Raw genomic sequence first — 25835 nt, forward strand, 5'->3', positions numbered from 1 at the left:
CATTTCTATCACCAATAATGAAGCAGTGGAAAGAGAAATCAAGGAATCATTCCCATTAACAATGCACCAAAACCAGTAAGATACCTTGGAATAAACCTTACTAAAGAGATAAAAGGTCTGTACTCTGAAAATACAGATTTATGAAAGAAATTAAAGAGGACAAAAAGAAATGGAAAAGCAATCCATGATCATGGATTGGAAGAACAAACTTTGTTAAAATGTCTACACTACTCAGTGCAATCTACACATTAAATGCAATCCCTATCAAAATACCACCAACATTCTTCACAGAGTTAGAAAAAACAATCCTGAATTTTGTATGGAACCACAAAGACCCAGAATAGCCAAAGCAGTCTTGAAAAAGAAAAAACCGGAGGCATTGTGATTCTGGATTTCAAGCTATATTACAAAGCAGTAGTGATTAAGACAGTATGGTACTGGCACAAAAACAGATGGAAACAAGAGAACAGAATAGAACAGATGGAAACAATGGAACAAAATAGAAAACCCAGAAATGGACCCACAGCTATACAGTCAACTCATCTTTGACAAAGCAGGAAAGAGTATCCAATGGAAAAAAAGACTGTCTCTTCAAATGGTGTTGGGAAAACTGGATGGTGACATGGAGAAGAATTACTTTCTAATTTCATTCCATTGTGATCAGAAAAGATATTTAAAATGATTCCGGTCTTTTTAAATTTGTTAAGACCTGTTTTGTGAACTAGTATGTGATCTATCATGGAGAATGTTTCATGTGCACTTGAGAAGAATGAGTATTTTGTTTTGGGGTGGAATGTTCTATATATGTTCAGTTTCCATTTTGTCTATAGTGTCATTCAGTTCTGCTGTGTTACTGAATTTTTGTGTGTGTAGATGATCTATCCATTATAAAGAGGTGGGTATTGAACTATACTACTATTTTATTACTGTCTACCTCTCTTTTCATATCTGTAAATGTTTGCTTTATATGTTAATATGTATTGACAGGTATATAGTTGATGTTGCGCGCATGTTTATTTATAATTGTTAAATCTTCCTGGTAAATTGACCTTTTTTATTGTTATGTAATGTCCTTTGTCTCATGATAGTTTATCAGTTAAAGTCTCTTTTGTCTACTGTAATGACTCCTCTCTTTTGGTTACCTGTAGCCACCCTTGTACTTTCAGGCTATGTGTATTTTTAAATCTAAAGTGAGTCTCTTGCAGATAGCATATAGTTGAGTCTTTTTAAATTTTTTAATCCATTCAGCCATACTATCTTTTGATTGAGGAATTTAATCCATTTACATTTAAAGTAATTACTGTGATAGGAAAAGACTTAATATAACTATTTCATTAACTGTTTTCTGTTTTGTAGTGATTTTGTTTCTTCTTCAACTTGTCTTTATTTGATGATTGCAGCAGCAGCAGCAGTATGCTTTGATTCTTTTCTCTTTATCTTTGGTGTATCTATTGTGCCTTTTGTTTTTGTAGTTACTACTGGGCTCACATCAAACATTTTCTAGTTAAGGCAGTCTGTTTTAAGCTAATAACAACTTAATTTTACTTATGTGCAGAATGTGTACACTTCTCTCACATAAACTTTGTTGATTCTAGATTTTACTTCTTTCTATGTTGTGTTCCATTTTAGTGGTGATAGTTATTCTTAGTACATTGGTCTTAATTTTTGTATACTAGTGTTAAAAGTGATTTACATGCCACTATTAAAGTATATCCTTTAACAGTGACAGTTCATATGCTTTTATGTTATTGTTTATACTTTTTTTTGTTTGTTTCAAACTAAACTCCCTTTAGTTTTTATTGTAAGGCACATCTAGCATAATATACTCCCTCAGGTTTTGTTTGTATGGGAGACTCTCTCCTTTATTCTTAAAATACAGTTTTGTCAGGTAAAGTATTCTTGGTTTGTACTTTTTTTTGTTTCAGTGCTTTGAATATATCATCCCGCCCCCCCTTTTTTTTAGAAAAAGTTTTAATGTATATTTATTTTTGAGACAGAGAGAGAGTGTGAGTAGGAAAGGGGCAGAGAGAGAGGGAAACACAGAATCTGAAGCAGGATCCAGGCTCCAAGCTGTCAGCACAGAGCCTGACATGGCTGAACTCACCGTGAGATCATCACCTGAGCTGAAGTTGTACACTTAACCGACTGAGCCACCCAGGCACCCTTCATCCCTCTCTCTTTTGACTTACACAGTTTCTGTGGAGAAATCCACTGATAGTCTTAGGTGCTATTCCTTGTTATAGTCCCTTGGTGTGACAAGTCATTTTCTTTTGCTGCTGTGAAAATGTTTTCTTTTTACTTTAGACAATTTACTTGAACCTCTTTGGGAACTTTTAGGCTTCACAAATTTGGATGTTCATTTTCCTGCTTATATTTGAGATGTTTCAACCACTGTTTCTTTAACTTTTTGGTGTCTCTCTCTCTCTCTCTCTCTCTCTCTCTCTCTCTCTCTCTCTCTCTCTCCTTCTGGGACACCTATAGTGTGAGTATTTGTTCTTTTGGGGTATCATATTAAGTCCCATAGGGTTTCTTCACTTTTTCACTTGTTTTTTAATGTTTATTTTTGAGAGAGAGTGGGAGTGGGAGAGGGGTGGGGGGGGCACAGAGGTTCTGAAGTGGGCTGCATACCAACAACAGAGAGCCTGATGTGGGGATCGAACTCATGAACCATGAGATCATGACCTGAGCTGAAGTTAGACGCTTAACTTAAATGAGTCACCCAGGCACCCCTCATTCTTTTCTTTTTTGTTCTTTTAAATTTGGAATTTCAAATGACTTGTCTTTGAGTTTGTTGGGGTTTTTTCTGCTTAATTGATTCTGCTGTTGAAGTTAATGGAATTTTTAGTTTTATCATTATATTCTTCAGCTCCAGATTTCTGTTTTGTTTTTTTTTAATAGGTTGGTTTTTGTTTGTTTGTTTTTGAGCTTCATCATTTTGTTCATGTATTGTTTTCCTAATTTTCTTTAGTTATCTGTGTTCTCTTTTAGCTCACTGAACTTTTTTCCTTTTAAATTTTTATTTATTTTGAGAGAGCAAGCGAGTGGGGTTGGGGCAGAGAGAGAGGGAGAGAGAGAATCCAAGCAGGCTCCACACTGTCAGCGCAGAGCCCGATGCAGGCCTCAATCTCATGAACTGTGAGATCATGACCTGAGCTGAAATCAAGAGTCAGAGGCTTAACTGACAGAGCCACCCAGGTGCCCTCACTGGGCCCCCTATCTATCTATCTATCTATCTATCTATCTATCTATCTATCTACTTACCTACCTACCTACCTACCTACCTATCTATCTATCTACATTGAGCTTTGTAAAGATGATTTTATTTGGAATTCTTTGTCAAGCAGTTTGTGGATTTCCATTTCTTTGGCACTGGTTACTAGAACTTTTGTTTCCTTTGGTGGTACTGTGCCCACTTCTTTGTGACTTTATAGCCTTGCACTGGTGTCTGTGCAACTAAAGGAGCAGGGACCTCTTCCATTCTTTACAGAGTGTTTTTGGCAGGTAAAGACCTACTCCTGCAGGTCCCCAGATAGACAAGCCTGCCTCCAGGGTTGCAGTGGAGCAGAACCAGGGCCAGGTTATGGGGCTACTTCCTGGTCTACAGTTAGGTTACTAGTTGGCTGATTTATCATTGGGGGCATCATCAGGCATAGCTTGTGCTGCTTGTCCAGGTGGAAAGGCTACTTCTGAGTCCACAGTTAGCCCGCCTATTACTTGGGACATAGATTGGCATGTCTCTTCCCAGGTCCCTAGGTGGACCAGACTGGCTGTGGGATCACAGTTGAGCAGCTGGAACTGAATATGGGGTTGCTTCTAGGTTTGCAGTTGGGTCTGTAGTCAGTGGGCCTATTAGTGGGGTTACAGGCACATGACATTCCTGCCAGGCCCGCTAGTGTAGATCCATGTATATGGGGTGATAGAGCTGCTCCTAGGTCTGTGGTCAGGTCCTGGGGCAGGGGTATGCTTTCTCAAAGAATCCTCTGTCTTGGGCTCCATTGTGCTCTTGCAACTTTCTTCCTGGATTTTGAAGCCCCCACAATGGTACTTATGTTTGTAGATAGTTGCCAAATTGGTGTTTATGGGGAGGGGGGAATGAGGGCTGGAGACCTATTCTGCCATCTTGCTAGTAACCATCAACTAGCTGCTGGCCTTGTTGAATACTATAAACTCCACATTTTTCTTCAAATTCAAAAGAAACAAAATTGGAAAATGCCATTTCTTTCCTACATAGAATCATGTATCTTTAAACTACTAATGCCAAAAACATAGCTCTAAATTGTTTATTCAACTGTTCATCCTTCATGAGAACCATTCCATTTTTTTATTTTATAGATGAGGACAACAAAAGAATTGAAGTAATAGTATTTTGGGTTGGAGTTGGGACCATACATAGGCCTTGTGGCATATCCTTGGTAGACCTCAGTTTGTAAAACAACAGCAGTAAAGTAAGTGCTATATGCCTGGCACTATACAATACTTCTTAAAAGTTCTTTTTCCTTCCTGTCCACTTGCCTCAGAAGTTGCTCTTATGCACTTCTTTCTCTGGGCTATGTAGGAAAAAAAAACCCAAAAACGTCATAAAAAGTCTCTTAACTCCACATGTCTCTCTTGTCCTTCTCCATATCCTTTTTTTGTTCCAACTTCGGCATTTCAAAGTTTCAAAGACTTTAGTTAAGCGGAAATGACCCCTTTTCAGGGAGAAAGGTAAGAAAATAAATAGGCCAAACTAAGATTCATCTTTAGGGGATAGTGAAAAGGGAACATAGTGTGAACATTCAAATATTAACTACTTTTGTCTCTTCACACACAGTCAACTATGTGTTATTTGTACTTTCTTTTTCTATAAATGCTCACACAGTTTCTTCTACATGTTGAAATTCTTTGAAGGCCATCTGCTCAGCTGAATATCTTGGCTAGAAGTGATTGCTCTATTACCTCCTCATGCTTATTTGGGGTAGCACTTGTAGTCTAACTTACTGTGTACATTTCTTTCTTACTAAATTAGGTAAGGATGAAGCCATTTTTCTCAGTGACCTTCAGAACCTGTCTTATCAAATTGTAATCTCTAAGCCAGAAGTATACACATCACTGGCAGCTTGTTGGAAGGTCAGAATCATGGGCTCTACTCAAGACCTATTCAGTGAGAACCAACATTTTAAGAAGATCCCCAAATTTATTTGTATAATCATTATAATTAAGCTTTTGTTAAAACAAGCTGACTTAGTATTTTACACTATATTTACCAAGAACTGTCTTATAACACACCAACTAGAAATGCTCAGGGATTTCTTAGTTTCTTGCCAGCCATAATATTGTTATTCTGTTATGCTTTAAATACTTTGAGTAACTTGGATACCATTACCTTCTTCATTACAGGTCTTAGTCATCAAAGATTCAGCACAGGTGTCTTTTTCAAGTTCATTTCTTCTGTCAAGTACTTGTCTGTTGTTTTTTTTTAATTGGAAAAAGGATTAAAAAGAAAATTATAGGGTTAATATGTCATAGAATTTTTTCAATTTTCCCATCATTAAATAATTTACAGGACATTTTTGAAGAGCAATTAAATTCAAATTTAAGATACAAATAAAATATTTTACATACACAATTTTCAAAAGAAGTAGTGGAAACAAAATGTGACATTCTACTGGGGTATTACAGGATTAGAATGGATGGTAAAAATTTCCTATTAAATACATTTTATTTTCCTGATTTTAAAAGTAATTTATTACTACAGAAAAATTAAAAAAAAAAACACAAAGGAAAAAAACAATAATATAATTCAGATTTCCAGAGTTCTCATCTGGATAATTAGCTTCTATATGTAAGCATCTTTAAAAAAAATTTTTTTTTAATGTTTATTCATTTTTGAGAGAGAAAGAGCGTGCAAGCTGGGGAAGAGGCAGAGAGAGGGAGACACAGAATCCAAAACAGGCTGCAGGCTCTGAGCTGCCGGCACAGAGCCCGATGCAGGGCTCAAACTCACAAGCCATGAGATCATGACCTGAGTCGAAGTCGGACGCCCAACCAACTGAGCCACCCAGGTGCCCCAAGCATCTTTTTATTTTATTTTATTTTATTTTCAACGTTTTTTATTTATTTTTGGGACAGAGAGAGACAGAGCATGAACGGGGGAGGGGCAGAGAGAGAGGGAGACACAGAATCGGAAACAGGCTCCAGGCTCCGAGCCATCAGCCCAGAGCCTGACGAGGGGCTCGAACTCACGGACCGTGAGATCGTGACCTGGCTGAAGTCGGACGCTTAACCGACTGCGCCACCCAGGCGCCCCCAAGCATCTTTTTAAACAAAGCTGAGATAACACTATCTTATAAAATTTTATATAGCTCTCATACAGTTTTTGTTACATTTTGTATGTAAATTATTACACATTAAAATGGACTATTTTTTTTGAAAATGGACTTTTAAAGATGTAGGTTTTAGGGGTGCTGGGTGGCTCAGTCGGTTGAGCATCTGACTTTAGCTCAGGTCATAATCTCATGGTTTGTGAGTTCAAGCCCCGCCTGGGGCTCTGTGCTGACAGCTCAGAGCCTGGAGCCTGCTTCAGATTCTGTGTCTCCCTCTCTCCCTGCTCCTCCCCTGCTTGAGCTCTGTCTCTCTCTCTCTCTCAAAAAAATAAAATAAACATTAAAAAAAAAAAAAAAAAAGATGTAGATTTTAGGGGCACCTGGCTGGCTCAGTCAGAAGAGCATGTGACTCTTTTTGTTTTTTCTTTTTAAAGTTTATTTATTTGAAAGGGGGAGTGGCAGACAGAGGGAGAGAAGAATCCCAATCAGGCTCTGCACAGTCAGCACAGAGCCCAATGAAGGGCCGGAACTCACAGACCATGAGATCATGACCTGAGTGAAGATCAAGAGTCAGAGCTTAACTGATTAAGCCACCCAGGCACCCCAGAGCATGGGACTCTTGGTCTTAGGGTCATGAGTTTGAGCCTCACATTGGATGTAGAGATGACTTAAAAATCTTTAAAAGAAAGATGTAGATTCTATGAATTTAACAGATGTATAGATTTGTGTTACTGCTATCACAATCAGAATAAAAATAGTTTCAGCATGTGAAAAAAAAAACTCCCTCATACCTAACAGTCACACTTTCACCTCTATTAGTAAGCCTAGGAACCACTAATTTTGCTAGCTTGTCATTTCATGTTCTTAACAGTATCCTTTGAAGAGCAAAAGTTGATGAAGTCTAGCTTGTCAAATTTGTTTTTTTATGGATTGTACTTTTAGTGTCAGTTCTGAGAATTCTTAGACTAATACCAGATCATGAAGATTTACTTAAATGTTTTCTTTTAAATGTTTTATAGTTTTACATTTTATATTTCGATGTATGATACATTTAGGGTTAATTTTTTAATAAGGTATGAGGTTTACTTTGGGGCTCATTGCTTTTATACATAAGATGTCCAGTTGTTCTAATACCATTTATTGAAGAGTATTCTTACTCCACTGAATTGCATTTGTACGTCTGTCAGAAATCAATGGGGCATATTGCATAGGTTTATTTCTGGATTCTCTGTTCAGTTTTATTCTGTCAATCTGTCCTTTTGCTAATACCACGATTTTTTGATTAGTATAGATTTAGAGAAGGGCATGGCAAACCACAGTCCATGGGAAATTAAAGTGATGCCTATTTTTGTAGATAAAGTTTTATTGGAACACACCCACACCCATTTATTTCCATAATATCAATGGCTGCTGTTTTATTTTAACAGCAGACTTAAGTAGCTGTGACAGGGATTGTATGATTTGCAAAACCTAAAACATTTACTAAATGACCCTTTATAGAAAGTGTTTGCTAGTTCTTGCTTTAGAAAAAGTCTTAAGATCATGCATGATTTTTCCAACATTATTTCTCTTCTTCAAAATTGTTTTCGGTATTCTAATTTCTTTGTCCTTTTATATAAGTTTTAGAATCAGCTTGTCCATATCTACACAGAATCTTTCTGGGATTTTGATTAGAATTGTTTTAAAACTTTAGATCAATCAGAAGACAACTGATATGTGTACCATATTGAGTTTTTCAGTCCATAAACATGGTATGTGTCTCCATTTATTGTGGTCTTCTTTGATTAGTGTAAGCAGTATTTGAAACATACTTTAAAACTCTCTCAAGTGAACTCCGAAGATGGCGGCGTAGGAGGACGCGGGGCTCACAGCGCGTCCTGCCGATCACTTAGATTCCACCTACACCTGCCTAAAGAACCCAGAAAACCGCCAGAGGATTAGCAGAAGGGAGTCTCCGGAGTCAAGCGCAGACCAGAGGCCCACGGAAGAGGGTAGGAAGGGCGGCGAGGCGGTGTGCGCTCCACGGACTGGCGGGAGGGAGCCGGGGCGGAGGGGCGGCTCGCCGGCCAAGCGGAGCCCCCGAGTCTGGCTGGCAAAAGCGGAGGGGCCGGACGGACTGTGTTCCGACAGCAAGCGCGACTTAGCGTCTGGGAGGTCAGAAGTTAACAGCTCTGCTCGGAAAGCGGGAAGGCTGGAGGACAAAGGGAGGGAGAGCTGCTGAGCCCCCGGACGGCAGAGCTCAGCTTGGCGGGGAACAAAGGCGCCAGCGCCATCTCCCCCGCCCATCCCCCAGCCAAAATCCCAAAGGGAACCAGTTCCTGCCAGAGAACTTGCTCGCTCCGCGCAAACACCCAACTCTGTGCTTCTGCGGAGCCAAACCTCCGGCAGCGGATCTGACTCCCTCCCGCTGCCACAGGGCTCCTCCTGAAGTGGATCACCTAAGGAGAAGCGAGCTAAGCCTGCCCCTCCAGCCCCCGTGCACCTTGCCTACCCACCCCAGCTAATACGCCAGATCCCCAGCAACACAAGCCTGGCAGTGTGCAAGTAGCCCAGACGGGACACGCCACCCCACAGTGAATCCCGCCCCTAGGAGAGGGGAAGAGAAGGCACACACCAGTCTGACTGTGGCCCCAGCAGTGGGCTGGGGGCAGACATCGGGTCGGACTGCGGCCCCGCCCACTAACTCCAGTTATACACCACAGCACAGGGGAAGTGCACTGCAGGTCCTCACCACGCCAGGGACTCTCCAAAATGACCAAACGGAAGAATTCCCCTCAGAAGAATCTCCAGGAAATAACAACAGCTAATGAACTGATCAAAAAGGATTTAAATAATATAACAGAAAGTGAATTTAGAATAATAGTCATAAAATTAATCGCTGGGCTTGAAAACAGTATACAGGACAGCAGAGAATCTCTTGCCACAAAGATCGAGGGACTAAGGAACAGTCACGAGGAGTTGAAAAACGCTTTAAACGAATTGCAAAACAAAATGGAATCCACGATGGCTCGGCTTGAAGAGGCAGAGGAGAGAATAGGTGAACTAGAAGATAAAGTTATGGAGAAAGAGGAAGCTGAAAGAAAGAGAGATAAAAAAATCCAGGAGTATGAGGGGAAAATTAGAGAACTAAGTGATACACTAAAAAAAAATAATATACGCATAATTGGTATCCCAGAGGAGGAAGAGAGAGGGAAGGGTGCTGAAGGGGTACTTGAACAAATTATAGCTGAGAACTTCCCTGAAATGGGGAAGGAAAAAGGCATTGAAATCCAAGAGGCACAGAGAACTCCCTTCAGACGTAACTTGAATCGATCTTCTGCACGACATATCATAGTGAAACTGGCAAAATACAAGGATAAAGAGAAAATTCTGAAAGCAGCAAGGGATAAACGTGCCCTCACATATAAAGGGAGACCTATAAGACTCGTGACTGATCTCTCCTTTGAAACTTGGCAGGCCAGAAAGGCTTGGCACGATATCTACAGTGTGCTAAACAGAAAAAATATGCAGCCGAGAATCCTTTATCCAGCAAGCCTGTCATTTAGAATAGAAGGAGAGATAAAGGTCTTCCCAAACAAACAAAAACTGAAGGAATTTGTCACCACGAAACCAGCCCTACAAGAGATCCTAAGGGGGATCCTGTGAGACAAAGTACCAGAGACATCACTACAAGCATAAAACATACAGACATCACAATGACTCTAAACCCATATCTTTCTATAATAACACTGAATGTAAATGGATTAAATGCGCCAACCAAAAGACATAGGGTATCAGAATGGATAAAAAAACAAGACCCATCTATTTGCTGTCTACAAGAGACTCATTTTAGATCTGAGGACACCTTTAGATTGAGAGTGAGGGGATGGAGAACTATTTATCATGCTCCTGGAAGCCAAAAGAAAGCTGGAGTAGCCATACTTATATCAGACAAACTAGACTTTAAATTAAAGGCTGTAACAAGAGATGAAGAAGGGCATTATATAATAATCACAGGGTCTATCCACCAGGAAGAGCTAACTATTATAAATGTCTATGCGCCAAATACCCGAGCCCCCAGATATATAAAACAATTACTCATAAACATAAGCAACCTTATTGATAAGAATGTGGTCATTGCAGGGGACTTTAACACCCCACTTACAGAAATGGATAGATCATCTAGACACACAGTCAATAAAGAAACAAGGGCCCTGAATGATACATTGGATCAGATGGACTTGACAGATATATTTAGAACTCTGCATCCCAAAGCAACAGAATATACTTTCTTCTCGAGTGCACATGGAACATTCTCCAAGATAGATCATATACTGGGTCACAAAACAGCCCTTCATAAGTTTACAAGAATTGAAATTATACCGTGCATACTTTCAGACCACAATGCTATGAAGCTTGAAATCAACCACAGGAAAAAGTCTGGAAAACCTCCAAAAGCATGGAGGTTAAAGAACACCCTACTAACGAATGAGTGGGTCAACCAGGCAATTAGAGAAGAAATTAAAACATATATGGAAACAAACGAAAATGAAAATACAACAATCCAAACGCTTTGGGATGCAGCGAAGGCAGTCCTGAGAGGAAAATACATTGCAATCCAGGCCTATCTCAAGAAACAAGAAAAATCCCAAATACAAAATCTAACAGCACACCTAAAGGAAATAGAAGCAGAACAGCAAAGGCAGCCTAAACCCAGCAGAAGAAGAGAAATAATAAAGATCAGAGCAGAAATAAACAATATAGAATCTAAAAAAACTGTAGAGCAGATCAACGAAACCAAGAGTTGGTTTTTTGAAAAAATAAACAAAATTGACAAACCTCTAGCCAGGCTTCTCAAAAAGAAAAGGGGGATGACCCAAATAGATAAAATCATGAATGAAAATGGAATGATTACAACCAATCCCTCAGAGATACAAACAATTATCAGGGAATACTATGAAAAATTATATGCCAGCAAATTGGACAACCTGGAAGAAATGGACAAATTTCTAAACACCCACACTCTTCCAAAACTCAATCAGGAGGAAATAGAAAGCTTGAACAGACCCATAACCAGCGAAGAAATTGAATCGGTTATCAAAAATCTCCCAACAAATAAGAGTCCAGGACCAGATGGCTTCCCAGGGGAGTTCTACCAGACATTTAAAGCAGAGATAATACCTATCCTTCTCAAGCTATTCCAAGAAATAGAAAGGGAAGGAAAACTTCCAGACTCATTCTATGAAGCCAGTATTACTTTGATTCCTAAACCAGACAGAGACCCAGTAAAAAAAGAGAACTACAGGCCAATATCCCTGATGAATATGGATGCAAAAATTCTTAATAAGATACTAGCAAATCGAATTCAACAGCATATAAAAAGAATTATTCACCATGATCAAGTGGGATTCATTCCTGGGATGCAGGGCTGGTTCGACATTCGCAAATCGATCAACGTGATACATCACATTAACAAAAAAAAAGAGAAGAACCATATGATCCTGTCAATCGATGCAGAAAAGGCCTTTGACAAAATCCAGCACCCTTTCTTAATAAAAACCCTTGAGAAAGTCGGAATAGAAGGAACATACTTAAAGATCATAAAGGCCATTTATGAAAAGCCCACAGCTAACATCATCCTCAACGGGGAAAAACTGAGAGCTTTTTCCCTGAGATCAGGAACACGACAGGGATGCCCACTGTCACCGCTGCTGTTTAATATAGTGCTGGAAGTTCTAGCATCAGCAATCAGACAACAAAAGGAAATCAAAGGCATCAAAATTGGCAAAGATGAAGTCAAGCTTTCGCTTTTTGCAGATGACATGATATTATACATGGAAAATCCGATAGACTCCACCAAAAGTCTACTAGAACTGATACATGAATTCAGCAAAGTTGCAGGATACAAAATCAATGTGCAGAAATCAGTTGCATTCTTATACACTAACAATGAAGCAACAGAAAGACAAATGAAGAAACTGATCCCATTCACAATTGCACCAAGAAGCATAAAATACCTAGGAATAAATCTAACCAAAGATGTAAAAGATCTGTATGCTGAAAACTATAGAAAGCTTATGCAGGTAATTGAAGAAGATATAAAGAAATGGAAAGACATTCCCTGCTCATGGATTGGAAGAATAAATATTGTCAAAATGTCAATACTACCCAAAGCTATCTACACATTCAATGCAATCCCAATCAAAATTGCACCAGCATTCTTCTCGAAACTAGAACAAGCAATCCTAAAATTCATATGGAACCACAAAAGGCCCCGAATAGCCAAAGTAATTTTGAAGAAGAAGACCAAAGCAGGAGGCATCACAATCCCAGACTTTAGCCTCTACTACAAAGCTGTCATCATCAAGACAGCATGGTATTGGCATAAAAACAGACACATAGACCAATGGAATAGAATAGAAACCCCAGAACTAGACCCACAAACGTATGGCCAACTCATCTTTGACAAAGCAGGAAAGAACATCCAATGGAAAAAAGACAGTCTCTTTAACAAATGGTGCTGGGAGAACTGGACAGCAACATGCAGAAGGTTGAAACTAGACCACTTTCTCACACCATTCACAAAAATAAACTCAAAATGGATAAAGGACCTGAATGTGAGACAGGAAACCATCAAAACCTTAGAGGAGAAAGCAGGAAAAGACCTCTCTGACCTCAGCCGTAGCAATCTCTTACTCGGCACATCCCCAAAGGCAAGGGAATTAAAAGCAAAAGTGAATTACTGGGACCTTGTGAAGATAAAAAGCTTCTGCACAGCAAAGGAAACAACCAACAAAACTAAAAGGCAACCAACGGAATGGGAAAAGATATTTGCAAATGACACATCGGACAAAGGGCTAGTATCCAAAATCTATAAAGAGCTCATCAAACTCCACACCCGAAAAACAAATAACCCAGTGAAGAAATGGGCAGAAAACATGAATAGACACTTCTCTAAAGAAGACATCCGGATGGCCAACAGGCACATGAAAAGATGTTCAACGTCGCTCCTTATCAGGGAAATACAAATCAAAACCACACTCAGATACCACCTCACGCCAGTCAGAGTGGCCAAAATGAAGAAATCAGGAGACTATAGATGCTGGAGAGGATGTGGAGAAACAGGAACCCTCTTGCACTGTTGGTGGGAATGCAAATTGGTGCAGCCGCTCTGGAAAGCAGTGTGGAGGTTCCTCAGAAAATTAAAAATAGACCTACCCTATGACCCAGCAATAGCACTGCTAGGAATTTATCCAAGGGATACAGGAGTACTGATGCATAGGGGCACCTGTACCCCAATGTTTATAGCGGCACTCTCAACAATAGCCAAATTATGGAAAGAGCCTAAATGTCCATCAACTGATGAATGGATAAAGAAATTGTGGTTTATATACACAATGGAATACTACGTGGCAATGAGAAAAAATGAAATATGGCCTTTTGTAGCAACATGGATGGAACTGGAGAGTGTGATGCTAAGTGAAATAAGCCATACAGAGAAAGACAGATACCATATGGTTTCACTCTTATGTGGATCCTGAGAAACATAACAGAAACCCATGGGGGAGGGGAAGGAAAAAAAAAAAAAAGAGGTTAGAGTGGGAGAGAGCCAAAGCATAAGAGACTGTTAAAAACTGAGAACAAACTGAGGGTTGATGGGGGGTGGGAGGGAGGGCAGGGTGGGTGATGGGTATTGAGGAGGGCACCTTTTGGGATGAGCACTGGGTGTTGTATGGAAACCAATTTGACAGTAAATTTCATATATTAAAAAATTAAAAAAAAAAAAAAAACACACACACACACACAAAAAAAAAAAAAAAAAAAAAAAAAACTCTCTCAAAACAAAGTCCAGGAACAGATGGCTTCACATTTGAATTCTACAAAACTTTACTTTTTTCCCCAAGTTTTATTTAAATTCCAGCTAGTAAAAATATAGTGCAATATTTGTTTCGGGTACAGAATTTAGTGATTCATCACTTATATACGACACCCATGCTCATCACAAGTGCCCTCCTTAATACACATCACCTCTTTAATCCATCCCTTTGTCCACCTAGTAACCATCAATTTGTTCTCTCTAGTTAAGAGTCTGTTTCTTGGTTTGCCTCTCTTTTTTTCCCCGTGTTCATTTGTTTTGTTGCTTAAATCCACATAAGAGTAAAATCATATGGTATTTGTCTTTCTCTGATTTGTTTTGCTTAGCATAGTACTCTCTAGCTTTATTCACATGGTTGCAAATGGCCAGATTTCATTCTCACTTATAGCTGAGTAATATTCTATTGTATATATATGCCACTACTTCTTCATCAGGTGAAGGACATTTGGGCTCTTTCCATAATTTGGTTGTTGTTGATAATGCTGCCAGAAACATCGGGGTGTATGTATCCCTTTGAATTAGCATGTTTTTATCCTTTGGGTAAATACCTAGTAGTACAATTGCTGGATCATATGGCAGTTCTATTTTTAACTTTCTGGGGAACCTCCATACTGTTTTCCAGAGTGGATGTACCAGTTTGCATTCCCAACAGTGCAGAAGGTTCCCCTTCTCCACATCCCCACCAGCATCTGTTGTTTGATGAGTTAGTTGTTCATTTTAGCCATTCGGACAGGTGCGAGGTATGTGTGGTTTTGATTTGTATTTCTCTGATGATGAGTGATGTTGAATACCTTTTCGTGTGTCAGCCATCTGTATATCCTCTGGAAATATGCCTGTTCATGTCTTCTGCCCATTTCTTAAACTGGATTGTTCTTTGGGCGTTGAGTTTTGTAAGTTCTTTATAAATGTTGGATATTAACTTTTTATCAAATATGTCATTTGCAAATACCTTTTCCCATTCCATAGGTTGCCTTTTAGTTTTGTTGATTGTTTCCTTTGCTGTGCATAACATTTTATTTTCATGAAGTCCCAGTAGTTTATTTTTGCTTTTCTTCTTTGCCTCAGAAGACCTATCTAGTAGGAAGTTGCTATGGCCAGTGTCAAGAGGTTATTGGCTGTGTTCTTCTGTAGGATTTTAATGGTTACCTGTCTGACATTTAGGTTTCCCATCCATTTTGAATTTATTTTTCTGTATGGTGTAAGAAAGCAGTCCAGTTTCATTTTCCTGGATGTTCTTGTCCAGTTTTCCCTAAACCATTTGTTGAAGAGACTGTCTTTTTTCCATTGGATATTCTTTCCTGCTTTGTTGAAGATTAATTGACCTTGACCATATAGTGGTGAGTTCATTTCTGGGGTGTCTATTCTGTCCTCTTTTGTGCCAGTCTGTTTTTGTTGCCAGTACCATACCACACTGGCTTGATCACTACAGCTTTGTAATATAACGTGAAATCTGAAATTTGTGATGCCTCCATCTTGGCTTTTCTTTTTCAAGAGTGCTTTGGCTATTTGGGTTCTTTTGTGGTGCCATATAAATTTTAGGATTGTTTGTTCTAGTTCTGTGAAAAATGCTGTTGGTATTGTGACAGGAATGGCATTAAAACTGTAGATTGCTTTGGGTAATAGAGACATTTTAACAATATTTGTTCTTCCAATTCATGAGTGTGGAATGTTTTCCCATTTCTATGTCATCTTCAGTTTCTTTCATTAGTGTTTTACAGTTTTCAGAGTCCAGATCTTTTACCTCTTTGGTTAGGTTTATTCCTAGGTATCTTGTAGGTTTTGGTACAAGTGTAAGTGGGATTGGTTCTTTGTTTTCTCTTTCTGCTGCTTCATTATAGTATCTAGAAATGCAACAGATTTCTGTACATTGATTCTGTGTCCTGTGACTTCACAGAATTCATGTACCACTTATAGCAATTTTTTTGGTCGAGTCTCTTGGGTTTACCATATACAGTATCATGTCATCTGCAGACAGTTAAAGTTTGACTTCTTCCTTTCTAATTTGGATGCCTTTTATTTATTTTGTTGTCTGATTGCTGAGGCTAGGACTTCCAGTACTATGTTAAAAAGTAACAGTGAGAATAGACATCCTTGCCTTGTTCCTGACTGTGTAAGGGAAAAGCTCTAATTTTTTCCCCATTGAGGATGATATTAGCTGTGAGTTTTTCATATATGGCCTTTATGATGTTGAGGTAGTTCCCTCTAACCGTACTTTGCTGAGGTTTTTTGTTTATTGTTTTTGTTTTTTTCTTATCATGTATAGATGTTGTACTTTGTCAAATGCCTTTTCTGTATCTGTTGAAAGGACTGTATGGTTCTTATCCTTTCTTTTTATTAATGTGGTGTATCACATTGATTGATTTGCAAATAGTGAACTACACTTGTAGCCCTGGAATAAATCCCACTTGATTATGGTGAATGATTTTTTTAATGTACTGTTTTCATTTGATTCTAGTATTTTATTGAGAATTTCTGCATCCATGTTCATCAGGGATATTGGCCTGTATTCTTTTTTAGTGAAGTCTTGTCTGGTTTTGGTATCAGGGTAATGCTGGCATCATAGAATGAATTTTCAAGTTTTTCTTCTATTTGTATTTTTTGGAATAGTTTGAGAATAGGAATTAACCTCCTCATTATTTTTTTAATAGGAAATTTATTGTCAAATTGGTTTCCATACAACACCCAGTGCTCATCCCAAAAGGTGACCTCCTCAGTGCCCATCACCCACTTTCCCCTCCCTCCCATTCCCCATCAGCCCTCAGTTTATTCTCAGTTTTTAAGAGTTTCTTATGGTTTGGCTCCCTCCCTCTCTAACTTTTTTCTTTCCCTTCCCCTCCCCCATGGTCTTAAGTTTCTCAGGATCCACATAAGAGTGAGAACATATGGTATCTGTCTTTCTCTGTATGACTTATTTCACTTAGCATAACACTCTCCAGTTCCATCTACATTGCTACAAAAGGCCATGTTTCATTCTTTCTCATTGCCAAGTAGTATTCCATTGTATATATAAACCACAATTTCTTTATCCATTCATCAGGTGATGGACCTTGAGGCTCTTTCCATAATTTGGCTATTGTTGAAAGTGCTGCTATAAACATTGGGGTACAAGTGCCCCTATGCATCAGCACTCCTGTATCCCTTGGGTAAATTCCTAGCAGTGTTTTTGCTGGGTCATAGGGTAGATCTATTTTTAATTTTTTGAGGAACCTCCACACTGTTTTCCAGAGCGGCTGCACCAGTTTGCATTCCCACTAACAGTGCAAGAGTATTCCCTTTTCTCCACATCCTCTTTAAATGTCTGGTGGAATTTACCTGTGGAGCCATCTGGCCTTGGCCTTTTGTTTATTGGGAGATTTTTGATTACTGATTTAATTTCTTTGCTGGTTATGGGTCTGTTCAGGTTTTCTGTTTTTTTCCTGTTTTGGTTTTGGTAGTTTGTTTATTTTTTTTAGAGTACATAATTTATTTATTTAAATTCAAGTTAACATACAGTGTAGTATTGGTTTCAGGAGTAAAACCCAGTGATATAAACCCAGTGCTTGTATATAAGTGATATATATATATCACTTATATATAACACCCAGTGCTCATCTATAAGTGATATATATATATCACTTATATATAACACCCAGTGCTCATCTCAAAAAGTGTGCTCCTTAATGCCCATCAGCTATTGATTGATTGATTGATTGATTGAATCTTTGGAAGATTTCTTTTTTCTCTCTCTTTAAAAAAGTTTTTAAAAATGTTTTATTCTTGAGAGAGAGAGAGAGAGTGCACAAGTGGGGAAGGGGCAGAGCGAGAGAGGGACACAGAATCTGAAGCAGGCTCCAGGCTCTGAGCTGTCAGCACAGAGCCTGATGAAGGGCTCGAACTCACAAGCCATGAGATCATGACCTGAGCTGAAGTTGGATGCCCAACTGACTGAGCCACCCAGGCACCCCTCTTTCTTTTTTAAGTTTATTTATTTTGAGAGAAACAGAGACAACACAAGTTGGGGAGGGGCAGAGAGAGAGGGAGAGAGAGAGAATCCCAAGCAAGCTCTGTGCTGCCAGCACAAGAGCCCAATGTGGGGATTGCACTCACAAAACCATGAGATCATGACCTGAGCTGAAACCAAGAGTTGGACACTTAGCCATCTGAGCTACCCAGAAACCCCTACCTATCGCCTATTTAGCCCATCCTGCCACTCATATGTTTTGTTTCTTAAATTCCATAATGAGTGAAATCATATATTTATCTTTCTGTGACTGACTTCACTTAGCATAATACAGTCTAGTTCCATTACGTTGTTGCAAATGGCAAGATCTCATTCTTTTTGATCACTGAGTAATATTCTATATGTATATACCACATCTTCTTTATCCATTCATCAGTTGATGAACATTTTAGGCTCTTTCCATAATTTGGCTATTGTTGATAGCACTGCTATAAACTATTTTTCTGCATGGCACTTTTTTTTTTATTTCTCTTTTAAAAAAAATTATTTTAGAGAATGCAAGCAGGGGAGAGGGGCAGAGAGAGAGAAGAGAGAGAGAGAGAGGGAGAGAGAGAGAGAGAGAGAATGAATCCCTAGCAGATTCCATGCTCAGCAGAGCTTGACTTGGTGCTTGATCCCATGACCCTGGGATCATGACCTGAGCCAAAATCAAGAGTCAGACGCTGAACTGACTGAGCCACCCAGGCACCCCAGGACTCTGATGTTATGAATGTTAGACTTGGCATTGTCTCAGAGGTCCCTTAGGCTCTCTTTATTATTATTTTTTCAGTATTTTTTCTTTTTGTTGTTTATTGGATATTTTCTATTGATTTGTCTTGCAATTCACTCCTTTTTCATCTCAATTCTGCTATTATTGAAGCCATCAGTGAGGTTTAAAAAAATTGGTTACTTTATTGTTGAGTTATGTGTTTTTCCTGTTTCCTATTTCTTTTTGAGACTTTGTATTTTTCATTTCCGACAGCTTTTATGATTGTTGGAGCATTTTTGTAATAATTGCTTAAAGTTTTATCAGATAATTCCAGTGTATCATCTCCATATTACTGTCTATTGACTATTTTTTCTCATGTGAGTGGGGGTTTTCCTGGTTCTTTTTATGCCAAGTAATTTTGGGTCCTAGATATTTTGAATACTGGCAAGACTTGTTCTTATTTGAAATCCCATGATAAATGTTGATATTTCTGTCCTAGCAGGCAACTGATCTTGTTAGCTTTAGGCATCAATTTCTAGTGTACCTCTGTGAGCTGTGGTTCCAATGTCAGTTCAATTTTCAGAGTCTTTGCAATACTATTTAGATCTGTTCATGTGTGTATCACCCAGTAATGAATCTGTGACTTGGGTGATGTTTTATCTGTTAGTTTAGATCTCAAAGTCTATTATATGCTAGTTAGGATCAGATCTACACATGCACATCTTGGGGTATAAACCTGGAATTTAGAAACAATTTAATTGGGTCACTTTCTTGAGGTCCTTCCTATCTGTAATCTCTGTTGGTACTTTTCTCCTCTATGAAGCAGTGGTGTCAGTAACTACATGCTGCCACCTACTTCCTTGACTATTACTGCCTCCAGGCCCAAGTGGTGGCAAAATGAAGGAAAAAATACTAGTAAACTTACCATTGGTTGAGGTAGTTCAGATTCTGGTCTTCTTCCTCAAGCTGTCTGCCACTATTTACTTTCCAGAGTCTTCAAATAGCTAATCTGTACATTCTTTCTAGGATTTTTAGCTGCATTCAGTGGGAGAGACGAGGAATAGTATGCTCACTCCATCTGGGACCAGAATCTGATAATTATGATTTTTAATGGCTTACATAGTATTCTAATATTCAGATATACTTTAATTTACTCAGTAATTTCCCAAATAGGCATTTAAGATTATTCATTTTATGCCAGCAGTGTGATGGACACACACACACATATATATAACAAAAATGAAATTTTAAGTCATGATATTTAAAAGCTTTTGATACAGTTGCCAAGATTACTTTCTGAAAAACTTAATTGGATGCATAAAACCTGACCATCAAAAAGAATATTTACCATATTAAAATACAAAACAAATGGAGACCAGTCTTGAAAATTCTCTCAACTGGGATGCCTGGGTGGCTCAGTCTATTGAGCATCTGACTTCAGCTTAGGTCATGATCTCACGGTTTGTGAGTCTGAGCCCCATGTAGGGCTCTGTGCTGATAGCTCAGATCTTGGACCCTGCTTCAGGTTCTGTGTCTACCTCTCTCTGCCCATCCCCAGCTCATGCTCTTTCCCTCTCTCAAAAAATAAATAAACATTAAAAAAAAAAAAAAAAAAAAAGAGGGGCCGTTGGGTGGCTCAGTCGTTTAAGTGTCTGACTTTGGCTTAGGTCATGATCTCACGGTTCGTGAATTCAAGCCCTATGTCGAGCTCTGGGCTTGACAGCTCAGTGCATGGAGCCTGCTTTGGATTCTTTCTTCCTCTCTCTCTGCCTCTCCCCTGCTCATTCTCTCTCTCCCTCTTCCTCTCTCTCTTTCTCTCAAAAATAAATAAACATTAAAAAAAAAAAAGAAAATTTCCTCAACAGACAAAATCAGTCTCATCATATCAACAAAGCTTAACTTAGCTTATTTTGCAAGACTAACTTGACCTGGGTCATTTCTTGCTTTTGCCTGTGGAGATCCTAAAACTTGAACTGTTTCCCAGGGTTGGTGTAAAGTAACCACTCACCAATTTCCTAGCATTTAAGAAAATTTTAATATTATAACTAATCACTGTGAAGAATAAAGTGTCACTGCTTTCTTACTATATAAGCTGCTCTATAATAATATACCCCTGATGTTTTGGTTTGACTGCCTTTGGTTTGAAACTTTGTTTCTGGTGTGTGCACAGTAAACTTACTATTTACTACTTTGGTGATTCATTGGTTTTACTGTTATTTCTGAACTTTTGACAACCACAATGGACTCTAACACATTAAACACCATTTAAAAATGCACTTGACCTTTCCCCCCTCCCACCCCTGCCAAAATAGTGGTCCCCATTGCAGGCTGATGGCTTAATTTACTATGGCTCTGGAAACTGGTAAATATAGGGAACTATCAAGCATTTCCTTAGCCTTTCAGGGTAATCAAATAACTAGTAAGGAATCTTTTTTTTTTTTTTTCCCTGTATAGAAGAATTCCAGCTTATAACTGCAGAAGGAATGCCAGTGTTAAAAAAATCACCATTTCACTACTCCTAATTAAACAGTCATCTGGGCAGCTTTCATGAGTAAATTCCAAAACATTAGGAGAAAGGTTGATGGGGAACTTTATACAGATCTTCCTCAACTTTTGATGGGGTTACATCCTGATAAACCCATTGTAAGTTGAAAATACCTTAAGTGGATGTTGGATTTAATACACCTAACCTACCAAACATCATAGCTTAGCCTAGCCTACCTTAAACATGTTCAGAATACGTATATTAGCCTACAGTTGGGCAAGATGATCAAACACAAAGCCTATTTTATAATAAAGTGTTGAATATCTCATGTAATTTGTTGACTACTGAATAATGGTTGTATGGGTACAAAACGGTGACAAATGTGTCAGTTGATTACCCTCTTAATCATATGGCTAACTGGGAGCTGTGGCTGGCTGCCACTGCCCAGCCTCACACATAGTACCACGTATCACTAACTCATGAAAAGATCAAAATTCAGGGGCGCCTGGGTGGCTCGGTCGGTTGATCGTCCGACTTCGGCTCAGGTCATGATCTCATGGTCCGTGAGTTCGAGCCCCATGTCGGGCTCTGTGCTGACAGCTCAGAGCCTGGAGCCTGTTTCAGATTCTGTGTCTTCCTCTCTCTCTGCTCCTCCCCTGTTCATGCTCTGTCTCTCTCTGTCTCAAAAATAAATAAACGTTAAAAAAAAAAAATTCAAAATTTGAAGTATGGTTTCTATTGAATGTGTATCACTTCTGCACCATCATAAAGTCAAAAAATCATAAGATGAACCATCTTAAGTCAGGGATCATCTGTAATGGAGAATTCCACTGATTAATCTTAACATCACTAAAAGACATTATATACTTCCTGTTGTATGGTAATAGCACAGAGTATCCTCTGTTATTTTTTGTTATTTGGGACACAAAGCAACAATTTCCCTAAATTTGTTTATAGGAATATATATAAGAAGAGTAAAATAATTAAAATTTCTAAATATAGGGGATTTATAGATGACTGATGTTCTTCCATATTCCAGATATGTAGTTTGTCTCTGTGAAGGGATATGCAAAACTTGGTATATCTTCACAATAGGTAACAGACCAGTAGCTTGGCCTATAAAGAAAAGGTATTACATGGTGGTGTCAGGGTGTTTCAGACCCCATTTAGAGGATTTTCCTAGGATCTTCCATATCTTCAGAATGCAATTCAGGACACCTGTTTTCAGTTATACATGAAATAGCAAAACCAAAGCATCTTTTGTTTTATTTATTTATTTATTTATTTATTTATTTATTTATTTTTCTGTGTATATAAATGGAATCATCTTCCTTAGGTTATTTTATGCTTTCATAATTCTCTCCTTAAAAGTTTGTTTCCTAAGTTTTTTCGTTTCTCTTTGTTGATAGTGTAAGGTATGTGAACCTAGATTCAACAAATATGGCAGAAAAAAGGAACCCAAAAGAATAGTGAAGAACAACTAAAGGCACATAGATATTTCTCCTTTGTCCTCAATGGCATACATTGCATTATTTTGAAACCATATATTTAAATATTTTAAGCTGCATGAGGTCCGTGTCTGAGGATAACAGCTTTCCAGGGAAAACTAAATATATAAATAAAGGGAGCCTTTAAACTGGGATTGAAAATCACTGTAAATAGTGATAGTACAATATGACTAAAAAATAAAGGTAAAACATAGAGATAAGTTTATGTTAATAACATGTATGTTATTGGGAATGCAAGCTGGTGCAGCCACTCTGGAAAACAGTATGGAGGTTTCTCAAAAAACTAAAAATAGAACTACCCTACGACCCAGCAGTTGCACTACTAGGCATTTATCCAAGGGATACAGGTGTGCTGTTTCGAAGGGACACATGTGCCCCCATGTTTATAGCAGCACAATCAATGATAGCCAAAGTATGGAAAGAGCCCAAATGTCCATTGATGGATGAATAGATAAAGAAGATGTGGTATATATCCACAATGGAGTATTACTCAGCAATCAAAAAGAATGAAATCTTGCCATCTGCAACTACGTGGATGGAACTGGAGAGTATTATGCTAAGTGAAATTAGGCAGTCAGAGAAAGACAAATATCATATGACTTCACTCATATGAGGAATTTAAGATATAAAACAGATGAACATAAGGGAAGGGAAACAAAAATAATATAAAAACAGGGAGGGGGGGACAAAACAGAAGAGACTCATAAATAAGGAGAACAAATTGAGGGTTACTGGAGGGGTTGTGGGAGGGGGGATGGGCTAAATGGGTAAGGGGCACTAAGGAATATACCCCTGAAATTATTGTTGCACTATATGCTAACTAACTTGGATGTAAATTAAAAAAAATAATAAAAAAAGTTTAATTGAATAAACTGGAGGGCATTATGTGAAGTGAAATTAGAGAAAGACAAATATATGACTGAGGACTTTAAGAGACAAAACAGATTAACATAAGGGAAGGGAAACAAAAATAATATAAAAACAGGGAGGGGACAAAACAGAAGAGACTCATAAATAGGGAGAACAAACAGAAGGTTACTGGAGAGGGTGTGGGAGGGGGCATGGGCTAAATGGGTAAGGGCATTAAGGAATCTACTCTTGAAATCATTGTTGCACTTTATGCTAACTAATTTGGATGTAAATTTTAAAAAATTAAATTAAAAAAATATAACATGTAGGTTATAATTTCAAACTAGGCACAAATTCTTAGAAGGAACAAAGAATAAGTCAGTTTGACTGGGCAGGTGGGGAGTGGTCCTAGTTTTTTTGACTAGATCCTCTAGAAGCATTAAATGGCATCTTTAACTTCACATTTGACTTTCGCAGTACACATCTTCATAAAGAAGGCCATTCATTTTCCTGTGGTTTCTATTAATACTTTGATAATAAACTAGTTTTCTTTTGCAATTCTTTTAATTTCATTATCCTTATGGAATTTCACTTTTTAACTTAATTGGCCTAAGTGCCATTTCCTCATTTATCAATGGTTTTTGCATGGGATCTGAACATTCCTCCAATGTCTTTCATTGAACTCATGAAATACTCCTTTGTGCAAAATTTTTGGTTGTTTTGAAATGTCTTTGTATTACTGTGGTAGGTACAGCTGATAATCTGTGAAACTGCCGATGACCTTGCACTTAATATGTAGAAATAAATGCTAGTATTCACTGTGGATAAATATTTGAGTGGGGACTGAGTTTATAAGTAGTTAGTTCATTCTTAGATATTTCACATTATGAAGACTGTTGTTGCTCTTTGTAAACACATAACTATAGGATTTCAGGTAATGAATATCTGGGTAATAAGGATGCCCCTATAGTTGAAATTTTATGGTATTTTGAATGCAAGTCATGAAGTTTGAATGTTGTGAGCTTTGTGGAAGAAAAGTACTATGCAAGAAGTACTGTGAAGTACACTAACAAAGGTTAAGAGCTTCAAAATATATTAATACTAATATGGTTTTGTACATGAAATTATACTTTCATGTTTTTCATTTCACTTAGTTAATAAAAAGAATACATTCTAAACCAAAATAATACCCCTTAAAATACGTAAATTTTGGAACTTTGGATTTTCAAGGTGTTTGCTTTTCTTTTTCCGGTACTGGAGAATTACGATTCAGTAATAGAGCCACGAGTCTGTAAAGCACTTCATTTCGTCATAGCTTTTTTTGAGACAAATTAAAGCCACAATAAAATGAAATTTCTCTTTAACAATAAGCTTTAGTGGGTCAGAAAATGAAAATAAGAAAATTCACTGGAGACCAGATTAGACTGGAGAGAAAATGGAAATGTTCTTTTTCTTCTATAGCTTTTATTCTATCTTTGTCACATTCTCTTGATCAGCTTTCTTAAACATAGCTAGAGATTAAGTGAAAACCTGTAAACATCTTTACATTGTCAAATTGCTGATATCCTTTAATTTTTATGTTTTAGAAGAGTTTATAATTGATGGTCGTCTTTGGAAATATGTTTGAAATTGGCCAGGTTTAGTCATATACTGAAGCTTAGAAAAAGATGTCTGTACTTAGTTTTCAGCTTTATAGGCAGCAAACATAAAACATCTAGTGGGGATAATATGAACTTAATCAGTTCTGTGTAATATACATTAAGTTACCTTAATAGCTGAACACACTGGAAATGCTGAGTATATTCTACATTTATTTTGGTTTAAGATGCAGAAATGGACTTCCTAGACATATGCCATATGTTCTCTTCTTATGCCAAGTTAACAAGAATTAAAAGACTGAGATGAATAAACAAGGTCAACTTAAGCTGAGCCAAATTAGACAACAGAATAATTGTCAGATTTTCTGTTGGCAGGGACAGTTTGTTTTGAGCCAATCTTCATGAATTATAGGCTGTAAATTTTTTTTTTTTTTTTTTTTTGCTGGTAAGTCTACCGCCAGGCATTCTGTTGACAATTTTCTTTGTTTTGTAAACACTGAAAATTTTCATCAGTTATATTGTTTATAGGCACACATAAGGATTATGGATA

General features: G+C 38.0%; 1 protein-coding gene across 3 annotated transcripts in view; it reads right to left on the reverse strand.

Annotated features, from left to right (window-relative positions):
* Window positions 1-25835, reverse strand: part of LOC122216109 (WD repeat containing planar cell polarity effector) — a 351781-nt gene that overhangs the window by 25654 nt on the left and 300292 nt on the right. For all 3 annotated transcript variants that reach the window (XM_042932434.1, XM_042932435.1, XM_042932436.1), the window contains one exon: window positions 5363-5442. In XM_042932434.1, coding sequence (XP_042788368.1) covers window positions 5363-5442 — 80 coding nt within the window. The remainder of the gene's footprint in view (window positions 1-5362; window positions 5443-25835) is intronic.

This window comes from Panthera leo, chromosome A3, assembly GCF_018350215.1.
Source record: "Panthera leo isolate Ple1 chromosome A3, P.leo_Ple1_pat1.1, whole genome shotgun sequence".
NCBI classification, from domain to species: domain Eukaryota; kingdom Metazoa; phylum Chordata; class Mammalia; order Carnivora; family Felidae; genus Panthera; species Panthera leo.